The 21,598-nt window shown below is 36.2% G+C and overlaps 2 protein-coding genes across 7 annotated transcripts in view; one reads left to right on the top strand and one right to left on the bottom strand.

Annotated features, from left to right (window-relative positions):
- LOC135223758 (ADP-ribosylation factor-like protein 2-binding protein) overlaps positions 1-4,107 on the bottom strand; it is a 33,078-nt gene extending 28,971 nt beyond the window's left edge. Inside the window, exon 1 of one of the 5 annotated variants that reach the window (XM_064262518.1) lies at positions 4,053-4,107. The gene's annotated coding sequence lies outside the window, so the exon portion shown is untranslated. Of the gene's footprint in view, positions 1-3,657; positions 3,947-4,052 lie in introns of those variants that run through there. The other 4 variants (XM_064262519.1, XM_064262520.1, XM_064262515.1 and 1 more) reach the window with 4 other exon arrangements.
- Positions 1-21,598, top strand: part of LOC135223760 (uncharacterized phosphotransferase YvkC-like) — a 419,683-nt gene that overhangs the window by 351,361 nt on the left and 46,724 nt on the right. The window contains exon 1 of one of the 2 annotated variants that reach the window (XM_064262522.1): positions 14,611-14,820. The exons of the other annotated variant lie outside the window; for it this stretch is intronic. Coding sequence (XP_064118592.1) covers positions 14,712-14,820 — 109 coding nt within the window. The 5' untranslated portion in view covers positions 14,611-14,711. Of the gene's footprint in view, positions 1-14,610; positions 14,821-21,598 lie in introns of those variants that run through there. 2 annotated transcript variants of the gene reach the window in all.

The raw sequence follows: 21,598 nt of genomic DNA, 5'->3' as shown, positions 1-21,598 counted from the left end.
TACTAATGATCCTATTTTTATTTCAGTCTCATGTATATTCTTAATTAACGTTCTAGACATCATGGAAAAACACAATTTAGTACTTCTAAACCACATATTACGTACTGTACTTCTACATGATGTAGAACACTGATTTTCCATTTCTTCTTGAGTGCACAATTTACACATTCCAAATCTGTCTAACCCCAGTTCACCTATACAAATTTCTACCCATATAACACAAAATGTAAGTTCATCTCTATTAGACATTTTCCTAAACCCAAGATGTCATGATTTGGGATGTAAAGATAGGCTAGTGGCTCCCCGGTAGCAAGCATTGCTCACATTGACAGCATAGTATTATATGTACTATCTCATAAACACATCCTTTCTGAAAGAAATTAAAATTAAAATGTTAAAGCAAACAAAAAAATACAACATTGCATACTAAATCAGCAATAAATTGACCATTATCATTAATTTCTAAATAATAAATGCAATGTTTATCCATATTTTTCAATATGAAAACAACAGGTAAAATTTATTCATTTGTTAAGGCTTACCACATTCACCCTGGGGCTAGTCTCTCTTACTACTGGCCACTAAGTAATATTGCAGAATGAAGGTACCTTAGTCTGAGCTTTGAAACAGTAAGTACAATTCATAAGGGTAGGACTTGCTATCTGAACATTCCCTTATATTATAATTTTTTACATTATGAGCATGCTAGTAATTATAATTTCTGATGATAATGATGTGCTGAATTTATTAATAAGGTTATCATGACCATACCTTTAATCTCCAAAGGCCTAACCAGTTCAGTATTTCCTAAAGTATGATTTTCAGTAACTTATTGGATACCTAATTCTTTTATGAAAAAAGTATGGAAAACGTTTAAGCAAAGAATGGGGTTATCATATATCTGTCACATCTGTTTTACATTGAGTTAGATATTTCCAAATACTATTTCACCACTCTCTCTTGGTGAATCCTGGAACTTTCCAAAGTACAGATTTTTACCAAAATAAGGATTTTTCTTTCCAGCTAAAATAAGGTCAGTGAACCACCGCTTTCCAATACATTGTGAGCTAAATTAAATAATTCAGGATGAATCAATTTAACAATAAAATGTAAACATTTTCATCACTATCAATTTTCAATACTGCATGTCAGTCTTCACATAATTTCCCACATAAATTTACACTGAAATTCTCAAGAAGAGTGTCTGACAAAGATAAAAGAACTTCTGTATCTTTGAAATTATTTGACATCATTCCACTGATGGTCTGGAAATCTCTGATCCACTCATGCTTACATAAGCAATAAAAGAGAAATTATGGAAATGGTGTACAAGCCCTGATACAAGAGGAGGGCTGAGTGCTCTAAACCTGCAGTTCAAATATGTTCAATATGCACTGCAAAACTATGAGCCATCTTTGTAACGATATAGGAAATTTTAACCCTTTTCACTGGAGAGGCTTTAAATGTCATTGATTCTATAAGTGTCCTACATACAGTCCATAGGAAATTTTGATATCACAGATCCACCAGTACCCTAACAGAAATAGTACTACCATGCAGTAATGGATAGTTTTATAAAGTAGTCATGGTAAGGAAGTAACAAGGAAATAAAGAGTACATAAACAGCATGGCAAGGATTAAGTATTACTACTTAATGGCACTGATCAAGAAAAACATGAATCACTCCAAAATAAAATAGTAGAACAAGCCATTTTCTTCCAAACTACCCTTAATTACTCAAGAAAACCTAGAAGAGATGATGATTCTTAACAAGTAATATGAAAAGGTCAGATTTTAGGGTAGCCAATCCTATTTCTATCAAATGATTTGGTAGACTAAGCTAAGCCAAAAGCTTAACCTTAAGACTGAAACCTATACTTGCACTGTACCACCATTTATAAAAGTAGGGAAGTCCAAATTTAAGTTTTTCAGCCCATCCAATGTCATGGACTAGGCTTTGATTATTTTAAGCCCTAGTACACTCCCAGCTACATGATATCAATACATAGTACAGTGGTACCCCCGTATTCGCGGGGGATGCATACCAGACTTCTCCGTGAATAGTTAGAACCCGCGAATGTTTGGAACCCCTATAAAAATGCTAAAAACAGCCTATTTTGTTAGTTAAAACTCAAGAAAAACCAACTAAAAATGTTCATACTTGGTTTTTTTAAGTTTTATCACAAAAAGTGCATTTTATGATGAAAATGATAAAAAAAAAAAACAGATATTTGTGGATATTTCTCATAGAAAAATACTGCGAATGTGCGAATAATGCGGGGAAACATTCCCAAGAGAAATCCGCGAATGTGTGAGTCCACGAATCCGGAGAATGCGAATACGGGGGGTCCACTGTATAGCAAATATTGAAGTTAGTACACATTCCAGAAACCTCCTCCCCCTTTTCAATTGCTAGTTTCATTACTAGCAACATATGAGTCATGAAATTCTCTCTGCATCAAAATTTTGCTCTACTCTGCTCAATAAATCATTGTTTTGACGACATACAAATCTCTGAACCCCACAACTGGAACCCTAACTCACTCTTCAGACTATAGGTAGTATGTTAGAACCTGATTTAAATGAATTGAAGCTGTTGATCTCCCACACCAAAAGGAAGCAATACATATGCCTAGTATCTGCTAGGTTAATGGGGTTACCTCTTAGATATGACCCTGTACCCTTGGTTAAGATTAAATTACATTAGGATGTAGCCTTATAAGTAATAGTGACACTGTTTTTAAGCAAAGTTAAGGGAGATCCTGGGGTTGTTTGTTTGTATGGTGTTTATATGTTGCATGGAACTAGGTAGTGGTTATTCAGCAACGGGACCAACGGCTTTATGTGACTTCCGAATCATGTTGAGAGTGAACTGTCTCCAGAAATACACATCTCTAACCCCTCAGTGGAATGCCCGATAATCGAACTCGCAGCCACCGAGGTGGCAGGCCAAGACCATACTGATCACGCCACTGAGGCGCTTAGATCCTGGGGTTGAAGGACCCTAGTAAGGTAAAATGCAATGTCCTAGGCATAAATCCTTAGATGTACCTAGTATTACAGATATAAATTTTTGGCAAGCTTATGAAGGGTCATAGGTAGTAGAACATTGCACCCAACATTGCCATAGCCTACTTGTTTTTTGTTTGTATGGTGCATTTACATTGCATGGAACCAGTGGTTATTCAGCAACGGGACCAACGGCTTTACGTGACTTCCGAACCACGTCGAGAGTGAACTTCTATCAACATTGCCATACCTCATAGGCTATTAGGTACCTAGCTACTCTTCAAATTTTAATTGCTTTGGATTTTTCCTCAAAGCCTGGTTGTTTTTCATTTTCGGCCCCCATTCCCGCTACTTATCTGTTACCTAATGTGTGATAGAATGGTCTGTTTCACCATCTGTTGGTGCTACCTAGCTATTCACTCGTTCTTGCTTTGGCCCTCACAAAAACCCACATTTTTTGCTGGGCAGTGGTCCCCCATACCTAGTCCAATTGGTAGACAACCTAGGTTATAGGAGTATGGGGACCCCAAAATAGGCTAAACCTTAATTTATTGCATAATTATCATAAAATTACGTACATGTAAATATGTTGAGCACTAGGTATCTAGGTATCTTAAAGTGGGTTTGATCTCTTGCAATTGAACCTACCTGTAATTTACAGTAAATACCTAGCTAACCTAGGTATGTAGGTATAGGCTAGGTAGATACCTAGCTAGTTATGCACGAAGATAACGAGTGTTTAGCCTAGATGGATATGCATTGTTATCACGTAGAGCCAGGCAACTACAGTATACTGATACCATTTAGCTTTATAAATAAAATACTTTATCTGGCAAATGCGTTTTTTGTGGAATGCTCAGCTCTTCAGTGATAATGATGACTTTCGCCCTGCATTACCGTTAGTTACGCGGAAGAAGTTATTTGTATCTCCTAGATACGGCTCATGCAATATAGAATGTAGCATCACCATTATTACTTATTAAAAAGAAATTATGTTTATCGATTAAAATTTTCAAACAATTTAAGTCTAGTTAACAATATACCTTAAACAACATTATCGTGAATACGTTCACATTTGCAATTACTTCAATTTTACGAAATAAGATTTTAAATCATTATCTCTATTGTTTACATATCTTCTTCATCCTAGTTTGCAAAGGCATGTATCAGTTCATGAAGTTCCCAAAATTAAAGCAAAACAGATGGCAAATATGGCTGATGCAGTCATCAATAAAAGCTGTAGCAGAGTAAAAATAGGAAAATTGTACTGGAAAGGACTAGCGATGCCATCATTCATGTATACAATGGAAGTCATGAAACTTGACAAGAAAACTATAAATGAATTTTAGAAGATAGACAATAAAGTATATATAGCAACTTTGAAAGCGCTTAGTTACACAGGGGCCTCTTTCTGCCACTCAAAAGATATCAAGAATAAACTATTCTACCTGAAACATACACTGAAGAGTGGTGGAAATAGGCTCCTATATGAGATAACCATGGATCAGTATGAAAAATAAACTTGGATAATGCAAGTAAAAGAGTATATGAAAAAACTAAACATAAACTTCAGTAAAATTGAAGCAGTTAAAGACAAACAGTTAAGAGAAATAATAAATAATTTGGACAGAAAAACATGGCAGAAAGAAATGAATGAAAAGTCAACGTTAAGAATCTACAGAAAATATAAAGAAAACATAAGAGAAGAAATCTGGTATGACAACACTGAAAAAACAAAGCTGATCAGTAGGGCCAGACTAGGTATACTAGGATTAAATGATAGAAATAGGATAAAAGAAGAAGATACAAAATGTTTATACTGTGAGGAACAAAATGAAAATTTAGAACATTTCTTACTTTACTGTCCGCATACAATGAAATTAGAAATAGATATAGCTCTATGCAGCAACCATATCAAGAAAATAAAGAGGAATTAGTAGCAAATATACTCTTATCGGTAGTTCTACTGAGGGAGGAAGTGGAGAATAAGAAAGATTTTATAAAAGAAATGTGGTATTTCAGAGAGAAGATCAAACAAACAAAGGAGGAATAAAAGAAGCAAGGGAGCCGTTTCAAAGGCATACCACACCTACTACTACTACTATGAGAGTTGAAAAGACGAAGTGTGGAGGCGTAAAATAGTTATAAAATGAATGCAATAGGAAACACCGAAGGGTAAAAAGACCATGATATCATTTTCTATTTTACTTTCCCGTATTAATGTCGATAAATGTTATTCTATCAAGAGCATCAAGGAACGTGCCTCAAAAAGTATAAAATTATTTAGATTCATTGATGACTTAATATGTTCTATTTGGTATGGAAGCAAAAATGTAAACACGTTGTTAGAGTTAATCAAGAGATTTGGTGTCATCAATAAAATTTGATATAGAGGTGGTAAATTACTTCAGCCCACCCAGTTTGGCTCTTCTTATTTAATAGCAGTAAGAATGAGATTCAAATTAGTCCATTGTATTTTCATATATGAAAACAGTTATTCAGGCCAGATCAATTGAAAAGAAGAAACCGGTGCTCACATCAGTGTTTTTAAAAGCATCGTGTGACTGTAGCTGGTTGTGATTATATTGATGATGAAATAGATGTAATTATGAATATTGTTTTTTGTAATAAACTATTCACCAAGAGCGGCAAATCAGACTTCTTATATTAACAATAATGGAGACAAGACAAAAATATACTGTCAAGTTCAAATAACTAAAAAAAAAAAACCCTATCTGTTTTGAAAGAGTTCTGTTGATGAGGCACTTAAGAACAATTATATATATTACACACATATATATGTATAATATATATATATATATATATATATATATATATATATATATATATATATATATATAAGGTGATTTGTAAGGTCAGAATCGGTATAAACTTATAGCCTCACTGTTAGCCGAATCGGTAACGTCAATGCTGTCTTGATTTCGTATTATGTATGTATGAAATATATATATATATTATATATATATGATATATATATATATATATATATATATATATACATGCATTATTGTTCTGAAGTGCCCCATCAACAGAAATTCTTCAATATCATAGGTTATTTGAGAATAAATTTCTTTTCATTTATTGAATGTTTGAGGTACTCTGAGCAATCTTAAGCACAGGCAGTTATGTCATGTTTGTCGAAGACATTCTTTAAAACAATAAAAAGGTGAATATTGATTACTTGATGTTTTCACCCTCGTCAATCGATAGGAAAGTTAACTTACAGTTTTGACATGTGAGTCTGTATTTTCTAACAGAATAACTAACACTGATAATTAATGAGGTTACTGTTAAACTACCATTAAAAGAAAATTTACTCAAAACTGAAGCTATTGATGCAAAGACGAAGAAGATGGTCGAATCAGCCAGTACCCACTTACTTTGGGCACTTCGATAGTGTTTGTTTGTTTGTTTGTATGGTGTTTTTACATTGCATGGAACCAGTGGTTATTCAGCAAACGGGACCAACGGCTTTAAGTGACTTCCAAACCACGTCGAGACTGAACTTCTATCACCAAAAATACACATCTCTCACACCTCAATAGAATGCCCGAGAAGCTAACTCGCGGCCACCGAGGTGGCAGGCCAAGATCAACCCAACCACGCCCACTGAGACGCTTCCTTCGATGGTGTGGATCCTGCCTGCGAGGAGCAGCTCGTGTGACGTCATTGTCTGGCCCACCTGTCTTAGTGGGTCCTGGATGCAAGCAGGACCCAAAATCCTGTACAAGACGGAGGTCTGGATTAGGCATCTTAGCTGTTGCTTTTAAGAGATAGCTTAGGTTCCTTGTATAGTAAGGGTAGTGATTTCTGCTAGAAATGACTGTCTTGCATCGGCCATTACTGTTGCTTGTACTTAGCAACTGCGAGACTTGCATTAATATTATTAGAATATCTTTCGCTTACCTGTTCAAAACTCCCGACTCCACTCAAGTATGGGGGAAACAGACATGAGAACATTTGAGTCGTTCGATCAAAATCAGAACATCTGTCAGCGAGCTCTAGTAATTCTGATGGGTGCAGCTAAAAAAAAAATTGTGGGTTTGAGTATTGTTTCAACACCAACAATTCTTTCATCATTTACAGGCTCCTGCCATTCACTTAGTGCGTCCGACTCACGTAATTAGAAATGTGTTATCGCCTTCATTTCCTTCACATGTGTTTACTTGTTTTCAACTGTCTTCATTTTATGCTGGTCATGATGTTCAGTAGAAGCACTAGTTGAAATCATACGCACAAATTTATATATAATATATGAATATATATATATATATATATATATATCTATATATATATATATATATATATATATATATATATATATATATATAGATATATTTTGTGTGTGGAAGAAAATTAAATTTGTGCAAAAATGGATGCCATTTCATACGCAATGTAGTGATTCCCTAATTTTTTTAAATGTTCCCATTTTCCCCCAACAATTTATCAAAGACAAACTGGCTCCTGCACTTTGCCATCACAGCAGCAACGCCATTGATGGGTGTGAAAAATAACTGTCTTGCTATAAGTAGTATCATGCATGAATTTCATATTTCTTAGACCGCTTGCATCTTCCTGCGACAACAGGTATCTTGTATCTCTCAGGGAACTGTTTCAGCTCACATCTTAGCGCACTTCTTTCGTGTTGCTGTCTTGTTCACCGGGTCGGTGCTAGGAATCTTAGGTCCCAGTTAGAAAATTATGTAAATGAAGACGATTTTTTATCTAATATAAAAATGATTTTCCAGGTGAAAATTGTCTGGTGATATCGCATGCGTAATCAGGTGATGATTAATATTTCTTCTTCTTCAATTCATGTTTTCGGTAGCGGTTTATTCTTCTTAGAATACAGAAAAGGCTTCAAACGATCGCTCTGGTGCGAGGTCCCCTTAGGGGGCCGGGCCCAAGTTCATCAAATTGGTCAAATAGGCTTAAAACCGGCCCTGGGCGTTCGCCAGCTATGTTTGGAATGACGGCGATGGTCGGGGTACCCCAGCTGCTGTTGGCTTTTATTCGGCATTCATTCTTTCCGGGAGGTCTATTTATTTTGGGGGATTAGGTAATAAGTTTACTTCTGTTGGTATTTTTTGTATAACTTTCTTTCCTCTCACAGTTGTCATCGGTGCTAACAATGTTAACTATATCACTTGTACTTAGTGGCATATAGCATGTTCATCTACCATTGTTATTATTGTTACCCTTGACAGTAACTTCTATTATGTTCATTATTGTTGACTTTGTTAAAGCTGCTGTCATCATTATGATTTTCAAAGCTATTGCTTACATTTTTATCATTAGATCCTATGTATTATTAATACTATTACCATTCAAAGAAACCTCATAATCACATGAGTTAATAAAAATAATATGGAAAAGTAAATCCACCATAATGTGTCTGTTTGATCTTGTTATTTAAAATACAAAGCAGAAAGCTTTCGATTACCTGCACGGTCCTCCTTGTCAATCTGAATTCAGATTGACAAGGAGGACCGTGCAGGTCATCGAAAGCTTTCTGCTTTGTATTTTAAATAACAAGATCAAACAGACATATTATTGTGGATTTACTTTTCCACTATTACCATTAATGTTATTGCTATTAGTATTAGTGCATTCTTGTTACTTCTACTGTGCATAAACAGTTTTACTGTTTACTACGTTGTTTTGTATCATTATGTTGTGGGTTGCTACCGCGGATAATGGTCATGGATACTGTCCCAGCAGTGGCAAACAGAAATGTCTGTAACATTCCCTGCACTTGCCGTGACTTAAGGAGAACTTATGGGTGTTGGTCGGGCTAGTAAAGAAAAATGAACAGCATAGAAAGGTATAAGATATGCACCAGATAATAGTGCAGTATTTTCTAATGTTTGAGAAAATAATCACGTGATTAATTCGGCAGGGCGCAAAAAAAAAAAAAAAAAAATCTTGGATTCTAATTTCATAAAAGTAGTTTTGATAAGGATATGAATATTAGTAGCCTATGAATGTGTAAGTGTGATTCATTTATTTCAGAGTAAATAAGCAAAATGTACAGATTTTAAGGAGAGCTGCTAAGGCAAACTGTAGCACAGGTTTTAAGGAGAGTTGCTAAGTTTGCTTCAGGTGACAACAAAACCGTGACCTTGCCATTTTTGTTTAATGAATAGCTCAGTTTCTCTTTCTGTCCTTCTCATGTCCTTCATCAGCCTCCCTTGTCCTGGTGAACTTTACAGCCTGTTCTCCAGGTTAAATTTCTATCTATCTTAAATTCTGCTTCAGCCAAATAATGATCTTTTTACAATGGCATCCATCAGGTAGAGCTTCTATCTATTCTCCCCCCCTCCCCCGAGAGAGAGAGAGAGAGAGAGAGAGAGAGAGAGAGAGAGAGAAACTCCAGGTATTAGCCTTCCTGTTGCTAAGCCTTCCTGTTACCAGTTAGTCTTTAGGGTTGAGGTTGTTAGGCCTAAGGACGACATGCACTGTCGACTCAAACCATCAGCGTCCCAAGTTGTGATGCCACAGGACGGGCCCCGATTTGACTAACGCAGGTTCTCACCTGCCTCATGTATTTACAGACGTTGTCGTTGACAGATGAAATAAACATATGATTTTTCCAAGTTTCTTCGTAATGAAAGAGGAAATATCCGAAAAATGATCGAAGTAGTAATTCCATGTTTACTGAACACGAAGATGCGAAAATCCAAGGGGCCCACCTCTTCATATGGCAAAATTTTTTTAACACCGACTGCGCAACAATAATGATTATGTTATCATTCTAACGGAAGCCCATATCAGTATACTTGTAAAAACTACTCTTTCGAATACCTGACAAGAACTGAAAGGCACAGATCAAGACGTAAAAGGAGATTTCTGACGGGTAGTTGAATATTACTGGATTATATCGATATTCATTGCAGATTCCAGTCACTGAATTACATGGTTGAATATACTTAGCGAAAACGAACAAGTAAAACAAGTAAGCATTTGTAATAAACCAAACTCATATTTTATCAAAAAACAGATAGCATCTTATCAAGGCCTGAAAAAAAATACAGAATAGAACGAAAGCTATGGATGTCTGATACAAAATATTTGGTGGTACGAAACTGCTGATCCAAGCGAGCACATATGCAGGGATGATTTTGTATTGCTATTTTATTAAACGGTGTTATTCCCTTTTAAAAATTTATTTGTGCAATCAATATATTTCTTTGTACGTATATATTGAAGTCATTGGCGATTCATTCCACGTATGTGCATAGGATTTATGACAAACCGATTGGTTGCTACTTTTATATCCAATTTTTCTTTTGTGTGTGTGTGTGAAAACATTATCATCATCTTGAAAACCCAGAGGTATCAAAATCTGTAATTATATATCCTCGTGTTTGTGAAGCAACAATGTCATTATTAGCCATCAAGTAAAAGACAGTAAACTTTTGATAAGGCTGGCAACTGAATGCCGGACCCAATGAACTTTTGACAAGACAAGGCAGTGAGTGAATGGTCTGGTTCGCCCTGACGTCAAAAAGTTGTCCCTAATCGAGGTACGCCTGCGTTGATCTGTATTCTCTGGACCTAGGCTGAACTCATCGCCTTTTCCAACAGCCAACCATGTTTTCATTAATAATTTAATTTAACAGAGAAATAGTAGGCATTAACGGAATGTGTCTAAACGGTCTTTGTTCGCTCGAACATCTAGGCCTAGACTTTGCGCTTGTAAACCAAGTGTTTTAACTACCGGGGTTACGTGTACTACCCATCGTATACAAGGTGCTGAAAAACGAATTTTTGAACTGAAGAAGAAACAAACAAACGCGAACCAGCCCTACGAGGGGAGAAGACGTGGAACTGATCAGAAGAAGAAAGCACAGCCTTCAGCAGGAAACCGAAAGGTTCGGGATGAATAGGAGCGTCGCCAGAGAACAACTCAAAACGACCAACAAAAACTGACTTCACAAGCGGCTATCATTGGCCGCCTCCTGCACCAATTCGGCGTTTTAAATATAATGGATAGGGCTGAATGCGACAGGACACTGGAATGAGAATTGACACTACTCGCACAGTATATTCATTCGTGGATCAACAAAAATGAAAAAGGAACCGTAACCGTAAATAACAACAAAACTGACGGGAAGAGTAGCTACTGTTTAGATAAATGAGAACACCCAGAAAGTGACAGTATAAGACAAAAAGGACCGTAGAAATGGGGAAAGAATGGATATTTAAAGAGTGCTGGCCGACAATAAGAATAAGCTAAATAAAGTACAAGCTAATGTCAGTAGGGTGCTGATTCCATTAAAAACTCGCGTGGATTTTTCACTTTCCCCCGAGTTGGAGTTGTGCGGTCAGAGAGAAAGAAAATGATTTATCTCAAGGTGGGAGCAGGTGTTGTATGTGTGTGTGTGTGATTATCTAAATATATACAGATAGATATTTCATCATGAATACGTAGTTTCGGTAGGCTATGCTACTGTGACGAGGTCTTGAATGACACTGTTTTGTTTGCTGCAGCGGCTTTTCTCATTCCCGATCTACCAATTAACACATTAAAACACACAAAGACAACTGCTTCCACGTCTGAGATTAACCCAAGAATATTATCAATATGCCAGTCACAGGTATTTTAAACCACTGATCATGCTGTGAGCATGAGGACGTTCTCCAGTGTTTACTCCCACGAACCACCCACACGGAGTTTCCTCTCCTATAAGTGTGGATCCAGTTTGCATTGTACGAAATCTGTCTTCATTCGGCGTTGTCAAGACACTTTGCCAACGTTGTCAGCATGACATTTCCCACTAAATTTTACTCAAGGAGGCTGCTGTGTGGTTTTTGCTCTGAAAGGATGTTGGTAGTACTGTTACGTAAAAACTAAAGACCGGCGGTTGTTGGTTGAGTCAATGCCGATCTCGTGTCCATTGTATCATAACGTTTATATCATCCTCACGTTTTCCCTCAGCTTTACTGATAATCAACTTGCTTCCCTTTCTCTATCATGGTCTCTCTCTCTCTCAAGTGAACCCCCTTGCCCTGGAAAACCCATAATTGAGGTCAGATTCTGAATGGAAGGTACTTGGTAAACACTTTCATTTAGTGATGTCCTCTCGAGGATTAACTTTCGGTATGATTATCGATGAAGATTTTTACGATTGTTCGCCTTAACCTTACAGGTGACTTCAAATCTTCATCGACCTCCACCAAAACTTTATCATCTCAAATTCAAGAGGGAGTCGCCCCACTGTGTGTTTGTTTGTGTGTATGGTGTTTTTACGTTGCATGGAACCAGCGGTTATTCAATAACGGGACCAACGGCTTTCCGTGACTTACTTCCGAACCACGTCGAGAGTGAACTTTTATCACCAGAAATACACATCTCTCACACCTCAATGGAATGGCCGAGAATCGAACTCGCGGACACCGAGGTACGCCAACACCATACCGACCACGCCACCGAGGCGCTCCACTGTATGGTCCCTGGTGCTCAGTTTGTTTTGATTATATTTTTTTTTTTCAAAAACTGTGAAATCCAATGAAACTTCATAGAAGGATAGACTATGGAAATGGCATATTGATTCTGAGCGAGATTCGGATATTTTATGCCTTTAGATTTTGGCGGAGGTCTGCCTTCTCTGACTGATTTGTAGGATACTAAGTTTATTTTCAAGAATTTTACCCTCGTTTTCGTATGGACTCCCTAAAATTTGTGCAAAATGTTCTACTGGCGCCAGTTTCTTTCGTTTTTGTCCTTAGCACTTCGACATTTTCCATATCAATTGCGAAATTATCTCTGGTTTCCGCTTCGTTTCCATTATTTTTACGTCATAGCACATTGTCTTATAATTTCTTCAAACCTGATTAACCCCTGAAACATCATCTTAAGAAGAAAATATTTTTTTACTCTATTTAGATTTGTCATTCGTTTTTCGTCAATCTATAAATGAATTAACGTTAGTGAAACTTAACAAACTTTTAAGAGCTCCTCCATGCAAATTCTTGTGGCGTTACGAGCATGGAATTTCGAACAATTTTGTTCGAAATTGTTCAAAATTCCACGGTTTAATGAAACCGTGTAGTGGAGAGATGGTTTCAAAACCAAAAATCGCCACTTAGCTGTGGCACTCATCCGAACTGCGAATCTGTAAAAGAAAAAAAAAAATAAAATAAAAAAGTAAATTTCGGAGGTGTTTGTTGAATTATGTTTTCTCTTTTTTTTCCAGAACACAATCGCCGTCCTCGCCCTGCAACCCGTCTATATGTTTCAGAGCCTCTACCAGATAACTGGCGCAACGTAAATACTTAATTAAATATATGTCTACCATCTCTCTGTGTTTTCCAATTTTACTCAGTCCAGTATCTTTAGGTGTACTTAAGCTATTAGTTCTCTCTTATCGTCATATGACTCATTTATCATATTGTATTTCAGTGATTAGTCTTATCAGTGGTTTCTCTGATCAACCCTAGCGCTCTCGTCTGTTTATGATCTTGGATTATTGTTGTTCATCCTTTTAAATTCTGACTAACCATCATATTTCATTGGAAATCATTTTTCCACCCTTTCCATAATCATACTTGCCTTGTAGTATAAATTATAAAAAATGTTTAATTTGTTTGTTAAATTTGTCCGTCAAAGAATAAATTTTATTCCAAACAAGTAACTCTTCTCTCTGCATGAATGCCTAGCGGTTAAAATGTGCTTACAATGTGACTTTGAGTTTTAGGCGCTAAGGACGACTTCCCACACACACACACACACACTGAGAGAGAGAGAGAGAGAGAGAGAGAGAGAGAGCCTAGACGTCCTCTTGCGTCACCTTCAAAAATTATGTCAAGCAATATACTCAGAATGATGACCTTAATCTCAAACGCAATATTTCTCATTCATACGACTTAAAAAAAAGAAGAGTTCTAGCGCATATCGTTTATCGTACGCGGTGGAACAAATAGCTGTATGGTGGTATCAATTGATAGAAAATACACTAGAGTTTATTAGCAATATATATCGAAGCTGCTTGTCTTTTAGATATCCATTTATTGTTTGACCTAAAAAGTTTTTCTCTCGGTTTACTCAATAGCCACAAAATTAAGTCATTGTTTTAATTCTTGCAAGAATCATAACACTGGTCAAAGTTTAAATTCCTTAAAATAGGAACCTTCTACATGTCGCCCGAAGCCAATTACTGGAGTCTGAACTAGAACCTCCCTTCGGACCGCAAACGCAGAAAGAGTTCGAGTTGGTTCAAGGTCATCTTAGTCTATCACTCTATACTAAGCTTCCTCGCACACGGACACTAACAAAATCTAATGATTTGGGTTTATTATCCCCCAAAGTCCACTCGGTGTAAACGGGCCAAACCATAATGAGAAAGAGAAAACGAAATTATGGCCTTAAAGTTTTTATTTAATGTTTTTACTCGCCGAGTGTAGAGCGCCCTTCCGTTCCGACGACAACAGTTGCCACGAAACTCAAGAGAGCGACGACTGTGAACGTTCGCGAAATAACCGCAGGAGTAACTCGACAGAAACCCCTCCCGATGACCGTCTAATCAGCATATGCGATAAGGTCCCAGAGATAGAACCGGCTTGTCCGCGGCGGAAAGTTTAGCAGTCGGAGGCAACTTTTAGCCCTCCATATCCAGCATTCCGTCCCGTTGTTGTGGACTGACTGGTGGTAAGATAGTTAGCAGCCGTCCGGAGTTGCCATGTGGTGGACGCTCGGTTACCTCGCTCTCGGAGTTTTAGCAGCGCATTTATGCAGACTGGTGTTTTTCAGTCCTGCTAAAAGACTCCATGGTTCTTACGATGCAAAAGGTATTTTCTCTATGATGAATCCCAAAATAGGTTTTCATCTTAGCAAAGTTGTGTTTGTCTGATATTTGTTGTCCAAGGCTGAACCAAGGCCAATGACAAATCAGTTACTAGGACAGCCGTTGATATGACATCCCCGCCGAAGTGTCGTGTCTTGCTGTGATTGAATGAAAAGGTGAATAACTGACTGGGAATTCATGCGTGATTTCTAAAGATACCCATGACGAGCATATTCAGGTCTACAAAGTCAAAAAAAAAAAAAAAAAAAAAAATGAGGCGTGATCAAAATGAAACCTGAGGTTTATGTATTTAAAGATTAAATAGAGCTACCTTAATGTGAGGTTTTTGCCCCCAACGTTAGCAGTCGGAGGTGATGTTTTTCTTACAGAGGATGTCTGGGGCTCCTTTATCAGCAGCCCATGAGTTCGCCGAGATTTCTGTTGTAACCTTTACCACGTACAGTTATTTTTTTTTCAGTGAAAAGCAAACTGAAGTGATTGGGTGGCACGGACGCATAACTTTTTTATGCAAATACTTGAGAGGACAAACAATAAATCGCGTTTGAAACTTAGGTTACAGAACCCGGCTGTTCATTAGTGTCAGATGGTTATACATTCATTCTGAACGATCCCAAAGACATAGAAGCTCATGTGTGAAAAAGGGAAAATAGATCAATGAAAATCAGCATGTTTAAAAAAATTTTTTAGTGCTGTCAAAACTTGAAATGAACCGTTAATGACCAATTCCGTCGACCTTGAAGTCGCATTTCGTCACTATAAAGAATTCATCAATAATTCATAGCTCTGAGTCATCCCTTACGTAGCAGCCTCTTGCATATCACTGCTCTGAGCGATCTGCAACGGCTATTTCGTCTTCGTGGTTACTGACCCCACCGGTGTGTGTAACTGTTGTGTGAGCGCTGCGGAAGCATTTCTCGAGCTGTAGGCAGATTGACCGTCATTTTTTTATTGGCCGTTGACTATGCCGAATTTTATGCTTTTAGCTTTTGTAATTATTCTTATTAGTTATAGTCGTCATCTTCTCCTCTTCGCTGATTTTCATGAAATTTAGCCGATTTCTGTGGGTCGGTGATTACTTCCCGATTTTTTAAAATTATTATTATTACTTTTTTTGTTATTACAACTTGTTTGTTAAGATTTTAAATACATTTAAAGGACGGAATGTAAAGATTTTTTTCCATCTTGGAAGTCGTATCATTTTTTGCCTCATTTCCAGAATTTTCCTACAGTTTTTCCCCACTGTTTTCTTCTTATTGTGCGGCATTGACCTGCGCGGAAGGTTAATGGCCTTCTCGGCTTGTTTTTTGTTATGATATTTGTCTACCTTGGCTAATAATAATGATAATAATAATATGTAATGATTAATGTCCATATACTTTTTCGTCGGTGTTTCTCAGTTAGTCTAGTGACCTGTAAGGAAGACTCCACTTTTACAGGTCGTCCTGCCTGGGGCTACCGGTCCTTGTTTTGGGTTGCAGAATAAACGTACCTTTGGCCGAGATTCAGTCTGTTACGTAACACCCGTAAGATTTGGACTTTTATTTGAGCATATGGATTGGGTCCACCAGTAATAATCAGTGGAAGGAGCGGAACGCATGTTTTTATTACTTTTTTTTTTTCTAAGCCATCATGCCGTGACCGAACTCGGTTTGAGCGGATCTTTATGTAAAAGACGTAATACTGAGTAAGTTTGCCTGGAGTAAGGTCGATTTACAATAATTAATTAAAGAAAAACTGTACGGTCATTCAGTAAGACTAGTCTTTGAAAAAATGTAAAGCGGATATTGGCATTTCTTATTATAAATTCATGTGTGTTGTGAAATATGTAAATACGTAGTGGTGAAACGTCACATTTCACAGTTCAGTTTTTTGTACAGTTTATTGTTTCCAAATCCGTAAATGTAAAGGGAATTCAGTGCCAACTCACTCACCATAGAGTCATCAGTGAAAGTGGCTCAGAAAAAAAAAACTACGTGGTAGGGGAAGTTGCAAACTTCACCACTTTTGTTGCAACTCCCGCGCCAGTGAAACTGACCTACAGTACATTATGGTTCTCATACGTTGTGGTTTATTGCATACCCGAAATCAGATGTTGATGGTTATGTTTTTATTCTTTTTCCGTTTATCTCAGAGGTGAGACCAGAGTTATGTTGGTTATCTTTTAAGGTAAAAAAATAACTCATTGAGATAACGAGAGATAAGGGTGGACTATTGCGTAAGTGCAGTGGACCTCAGGTTAGTGTAACGACAGTGATCAAAGCCATAAATAAGTAAAAACATCTTAAAATGTTAGGGTATATTAATCGAAAATGACATTCTCACCTCCAGTTACCTAATTACCATAGTGTTGAATTAGCTGACGCAAACTTTGAATGTTTTAAGTTTTACCAATGGATATATATATATATATATATATATATATATATATATATATATATATATATATTAATATATATATATATATATATATATATATATAGATATATATATATATATATATATAATATTATATATATATAGCTACTGCGTCTAAACATTTTATTATATATATACACACACACACACACACACACACACAAACATATATATATATATGTGTGTGTGTGTGTGTGTGTGTGTGTATATATATAATAAAATGTTTAGACGCAGTAGCTAGTGCCTTGTCAGTCAGTTCATGTGACGTTTGAAAGAAAAAGTTTTAATAAATATTTATTCGTTGAGTTGAGTACATTATCACGTCACAGACAAAAATGCATTTAAATACGTACAGTAATGCCATTGTTACCATTCGCCCGACAGGAAATGTTTAGTTAAATTTCTTTTTACAGAAACTTATTTTGCATTCGCATTTAGATAGCAAAACTATTCTAGCTTTCAGTTGTTCTTTTTCTGGTCAAATTTTTGTAGTAATTGTTAAACACGGAATGAAAATGCCTGATTTGGAAATAGTAATCCTTCATGATATTTAGAAAATGTTAGATAACGCAAGTGTTTTAATTTTTTTCATCTCTCTTATTATCCATACTTTTTCGTGATAATGATAACAATCATTCCGAAAGCAACGATGATGAAGCACTTGGAAAGCTGTCCAGCAGCCAGCGAGGATTGGTCAGGGTATTTAGAGACGGTGGTGTTTTAATCAATAACTTCGGTCAAAGTATCGAGATTAGACAACAGCTCTATCGGTGTCAAGTACGTAATTTATTGCTTACTTGAAAAGAGAGCAAATCAGTGAATCATATAAAAAGAACCAGAATGTAAGTGTTTTGTGTGTGTTGTGTGTGTGGTTGGGGGGTGGGGCGCGATTTGTGTATTTTATTAAATGTTTCAGAGATTTGTTGGAAATCACGTTTCTGGTACATTCAACGCAGAAAAAGCTAAATATGAAAATAGTCATGAAAAACTAAGATGAAGATAATCGATTTTTTTGTTCGTTCAGTATTAAAGAAAGTTTATTTACTTGTAAATCTATGAAAGCGATTGCACAATTGGTTTTTGGGGGCAGAGCTTTTAAATGTGTATCTGAATATAAAATACAAAAATGTAACTATGAAACAATAACAGATATGAAACATTGAACGTAAAATTGCAAGATGCAAATCCACCGGTATGCCTGTATAAATAGATAGATTGTGTACAAGGATAACATACAAAACATACAAGTATACATACAAAACTTACAAGGATACGTACAAAACTTACAGACGTAGTTTTGCAATATGAAATTCCTTATCGGAATGCACAAAGGCATAACTTATATTAATGCTGTTCTGAATTCTCATTAGCAACTTGTAACGTAGATATACGTATGTAAGTTCTGTATGTTTACAGCTAGCGTTATATATATAATCTATCTACTCTGTTAATTTTACAATTTTACTTTCAATGTCAGAGCTCTTATCATTTCTTCGTAATTATTTATTTTTGTATTTTTACTGTGTAATAAGATGTAGGTGGGATGGTGAATGGTTCAGTTTAATATGTTTCAGGCAAGGGTAGTAAAAAAAAAGACCTTGTGGGGTAGATACATAGCATATATATTTGTTTATATCTTTATTTTTATTTACATGTATACCAAAATATACATGAAAATAAATAAATAAATATATATTTGTTTATTTATTTTTTATTTTTTTTTTTCAGTTATTTTAGGCTATATATATAGATATATATATATATACTATATATAAATAATATATATATATATATATATATATATTATATATATATATATATATATATATATATATATATATATATCTATATATATATATATAAAGTAGATTGTGTGTCCAAAATTATTGTAACATAGTGATTATTTTATTATTTCGGTCGCCCTTGCCAATAGAAGCCGTCATAACGTGTTCCAGCGAGTGGCCTTTGAACAGTTAGAATTATCTATAGCGTGATTGGAGAGCACCGTGAATTACAACAAAATTGAGATTCATGTTGGAGATGGTTGATTAGATAAATATGATAAGTTGACCGAATGGACACAAATACTAATTGAGGAACGCTGTAGCCTATGCGTTTTCTCCGATTTCACAGTTCCTAGCCACATTAGGAATAATGTTAACTATTTACGTGTATTTTATTCGGCGCGATGTTTGTTATTACCAGCTCACTCCTTTTCATCAGTTTGGTTCTCTTGAGATTAAACAATTGCCAAAGACCCCCTGTGATTTGTTTCACATTCTGAGAATGATTACGAATCGAGCGGAGAGAGAGAGAGAGAGAGAGAGAGAGACTTACGATTAGCCTCTTTTTGTGGTTTCTGTTACCTTGGTTCCTCAATGGCTGAGGCGTGATGTCACTGCCGATTTTATATACGCTCATTGTTTTATTTTCCAGAATAAAGCGGAGCTTTTTAGACAACTTTTCTCTAGAATAATGTAAAACTAAAGGAAAGAAGTTTTGAAGTTCGCAGGCAAAGCAGTTAATTCTAGAATCTCTTCTAGAAAGTGAAACTGGCAAATGAAAAGTGAAATTCAGGTAGTCGCATGTCCTCAAAATTAACAAACCTCATTCTAAGTTCGTGATTCTCAGCAGCTCTAATGGTACCCAAAAAACTAAGCGAAATATTTGTGCGAAATTTTAAGTTTTTCATTTTGATAATGAGATTGACGTCTCAAGATCAATATTTTCTTCTTTTTTTTTAACTAGGTCTAGTACATTCCCTATACTTGAGTTTCCCATTTATCCACCTCTGTATTGTATTTGTAAATTTATTCATTTTGATTATTTTTACTCATATGCCAATGAACTGGCACCCTGAGGATACTGTGAGGTAGTTCGCCGTTCGGGAAATTCTATAATTAATGTGCAGCACAAACGTCCCATTGAAGTGGGTTCTCTGGAATTTCGCACTACTGCGTTCCTATAAATCATGTCAAGCAGTCTATCAATCAATCCTAAATTGCGGGCTAGAAGGTGTTGGATCCCCCGAGAGCGGGTGGAATGAAGACCGAAGACCCACCCCATTTAGGATAAGGAAGAGATGATTCAGTTCAAATATAAACAGAAATAGTCATAGAAGTGGATGAATATTATTAAGAGGTAAATTCAAAGTAACTGAATAAATTTAATTTCTTATCTCATACCTATCCTTCACCCGCTACCCCCCCTGCCCCCCAAAGCAAATATTTGCTGATTCATTCGCCAACAATGACGTTAGAGCCTAAAATAGCTATTACTTGTGTGGAGTGATAAGTTTTGTTCATAAAATTATTCTGATCCGCTTTATATTCATTCTATAAATATGCTTTTCGTACCCTCTTCGGACATTCCGTACTTATAATATCTCTCCCTTTATTTTTAGATATTTTGCTTTTAATTCAACGTACACTTTTCAGGCAGTCTACTCATATTTGATTCGTCTTCCTTTGTCAGGCAGCCTGCCTTTGTTTCATTCCGCCATTTCAGGCTATCTGCTCGGCTCTTTCAGACGTAGTATACTTATTCTTCTCTTCTGAGGCAGTGGCCTTTTATTTCTTTTCTCCTTTTCATGCAGCCTACTCGTAAACCACCCTGGCAGTCACTTAATGGGTAATTCCTACTTAACATATTGTAATTTCCCAATATAGTTATCTGTAAGTATTCAAAATTTGTAATACTACCTGAGTACCATATCAGCCCTGATGAATGACGTTTGTCTCGTAATCAATAGAGTGGAAAAGGTATGTATAATACCACAGCCAATGCCATTCATTCAAGAGGGCTTTCCCCTACACGCATACCGCGTCCGGGTTGCCTGCTGTGCTGTGCTTTGTAAGCCTTTTTTGCACAATAAATTATTTTCTCTCTGGCTATATGCTCCTTATTTTAGTACCCTCTTTTCAAACAGTCTGTTCTGATTTTATTTATGCTGCAGTCAGTCAGTCCACTTTAATCCGCCTGTTTTAGGTAGTCTGCTTTTTTTTTTTTTTTTTCCAGGGAACCCATTCTTATTCTGCTCTTTTCAGTTAGTCTGCTCTAATCTTATTCCACCCTTTTCAGACAGTCTGCTCTCATTTTATTACGCTCTTTTCAGGTACTCTGCTATGTTATTCTCCTTTTGTCGGGCTTCCTACTCTCATCAAGCATCATACTCTCATTTTATTCAGATCTACTCAGTCTGCTCTTATTTTATTCCGGTCATTTAATGAAGTCAATCCGGTTGATGTTATTCCTCCTTTTTCAGAGCGTCCTTTCCATATGTTTTTCTCTCTGGCTATCTGCTCTTATTTTTAGTTCCCTCTTTTTCAAACAGTCTGTTCTGATTT

Source organism: Macrobrachium nipponense, chromosome 10 (assembly GCF_015104395.2).
Source record: "Macrobrachium nipponense isolate FS-2020 chromosome 10, ASM1510439v2, whole genome shotgun sequence".
In the NCBI taxonomy this organism is placed as follows: Eukaryota; Metazoa; Arthropoda; class Malacostraca; order Decapoda; family Palaemonidae; genus Macrobrachium; species Macrobrachium nipponense.
The sequence above is the reverse complement of the archived record's forward strand: the minus strand, read 5'-3'. Positions and strand labels throughout refer to the sequence as shown.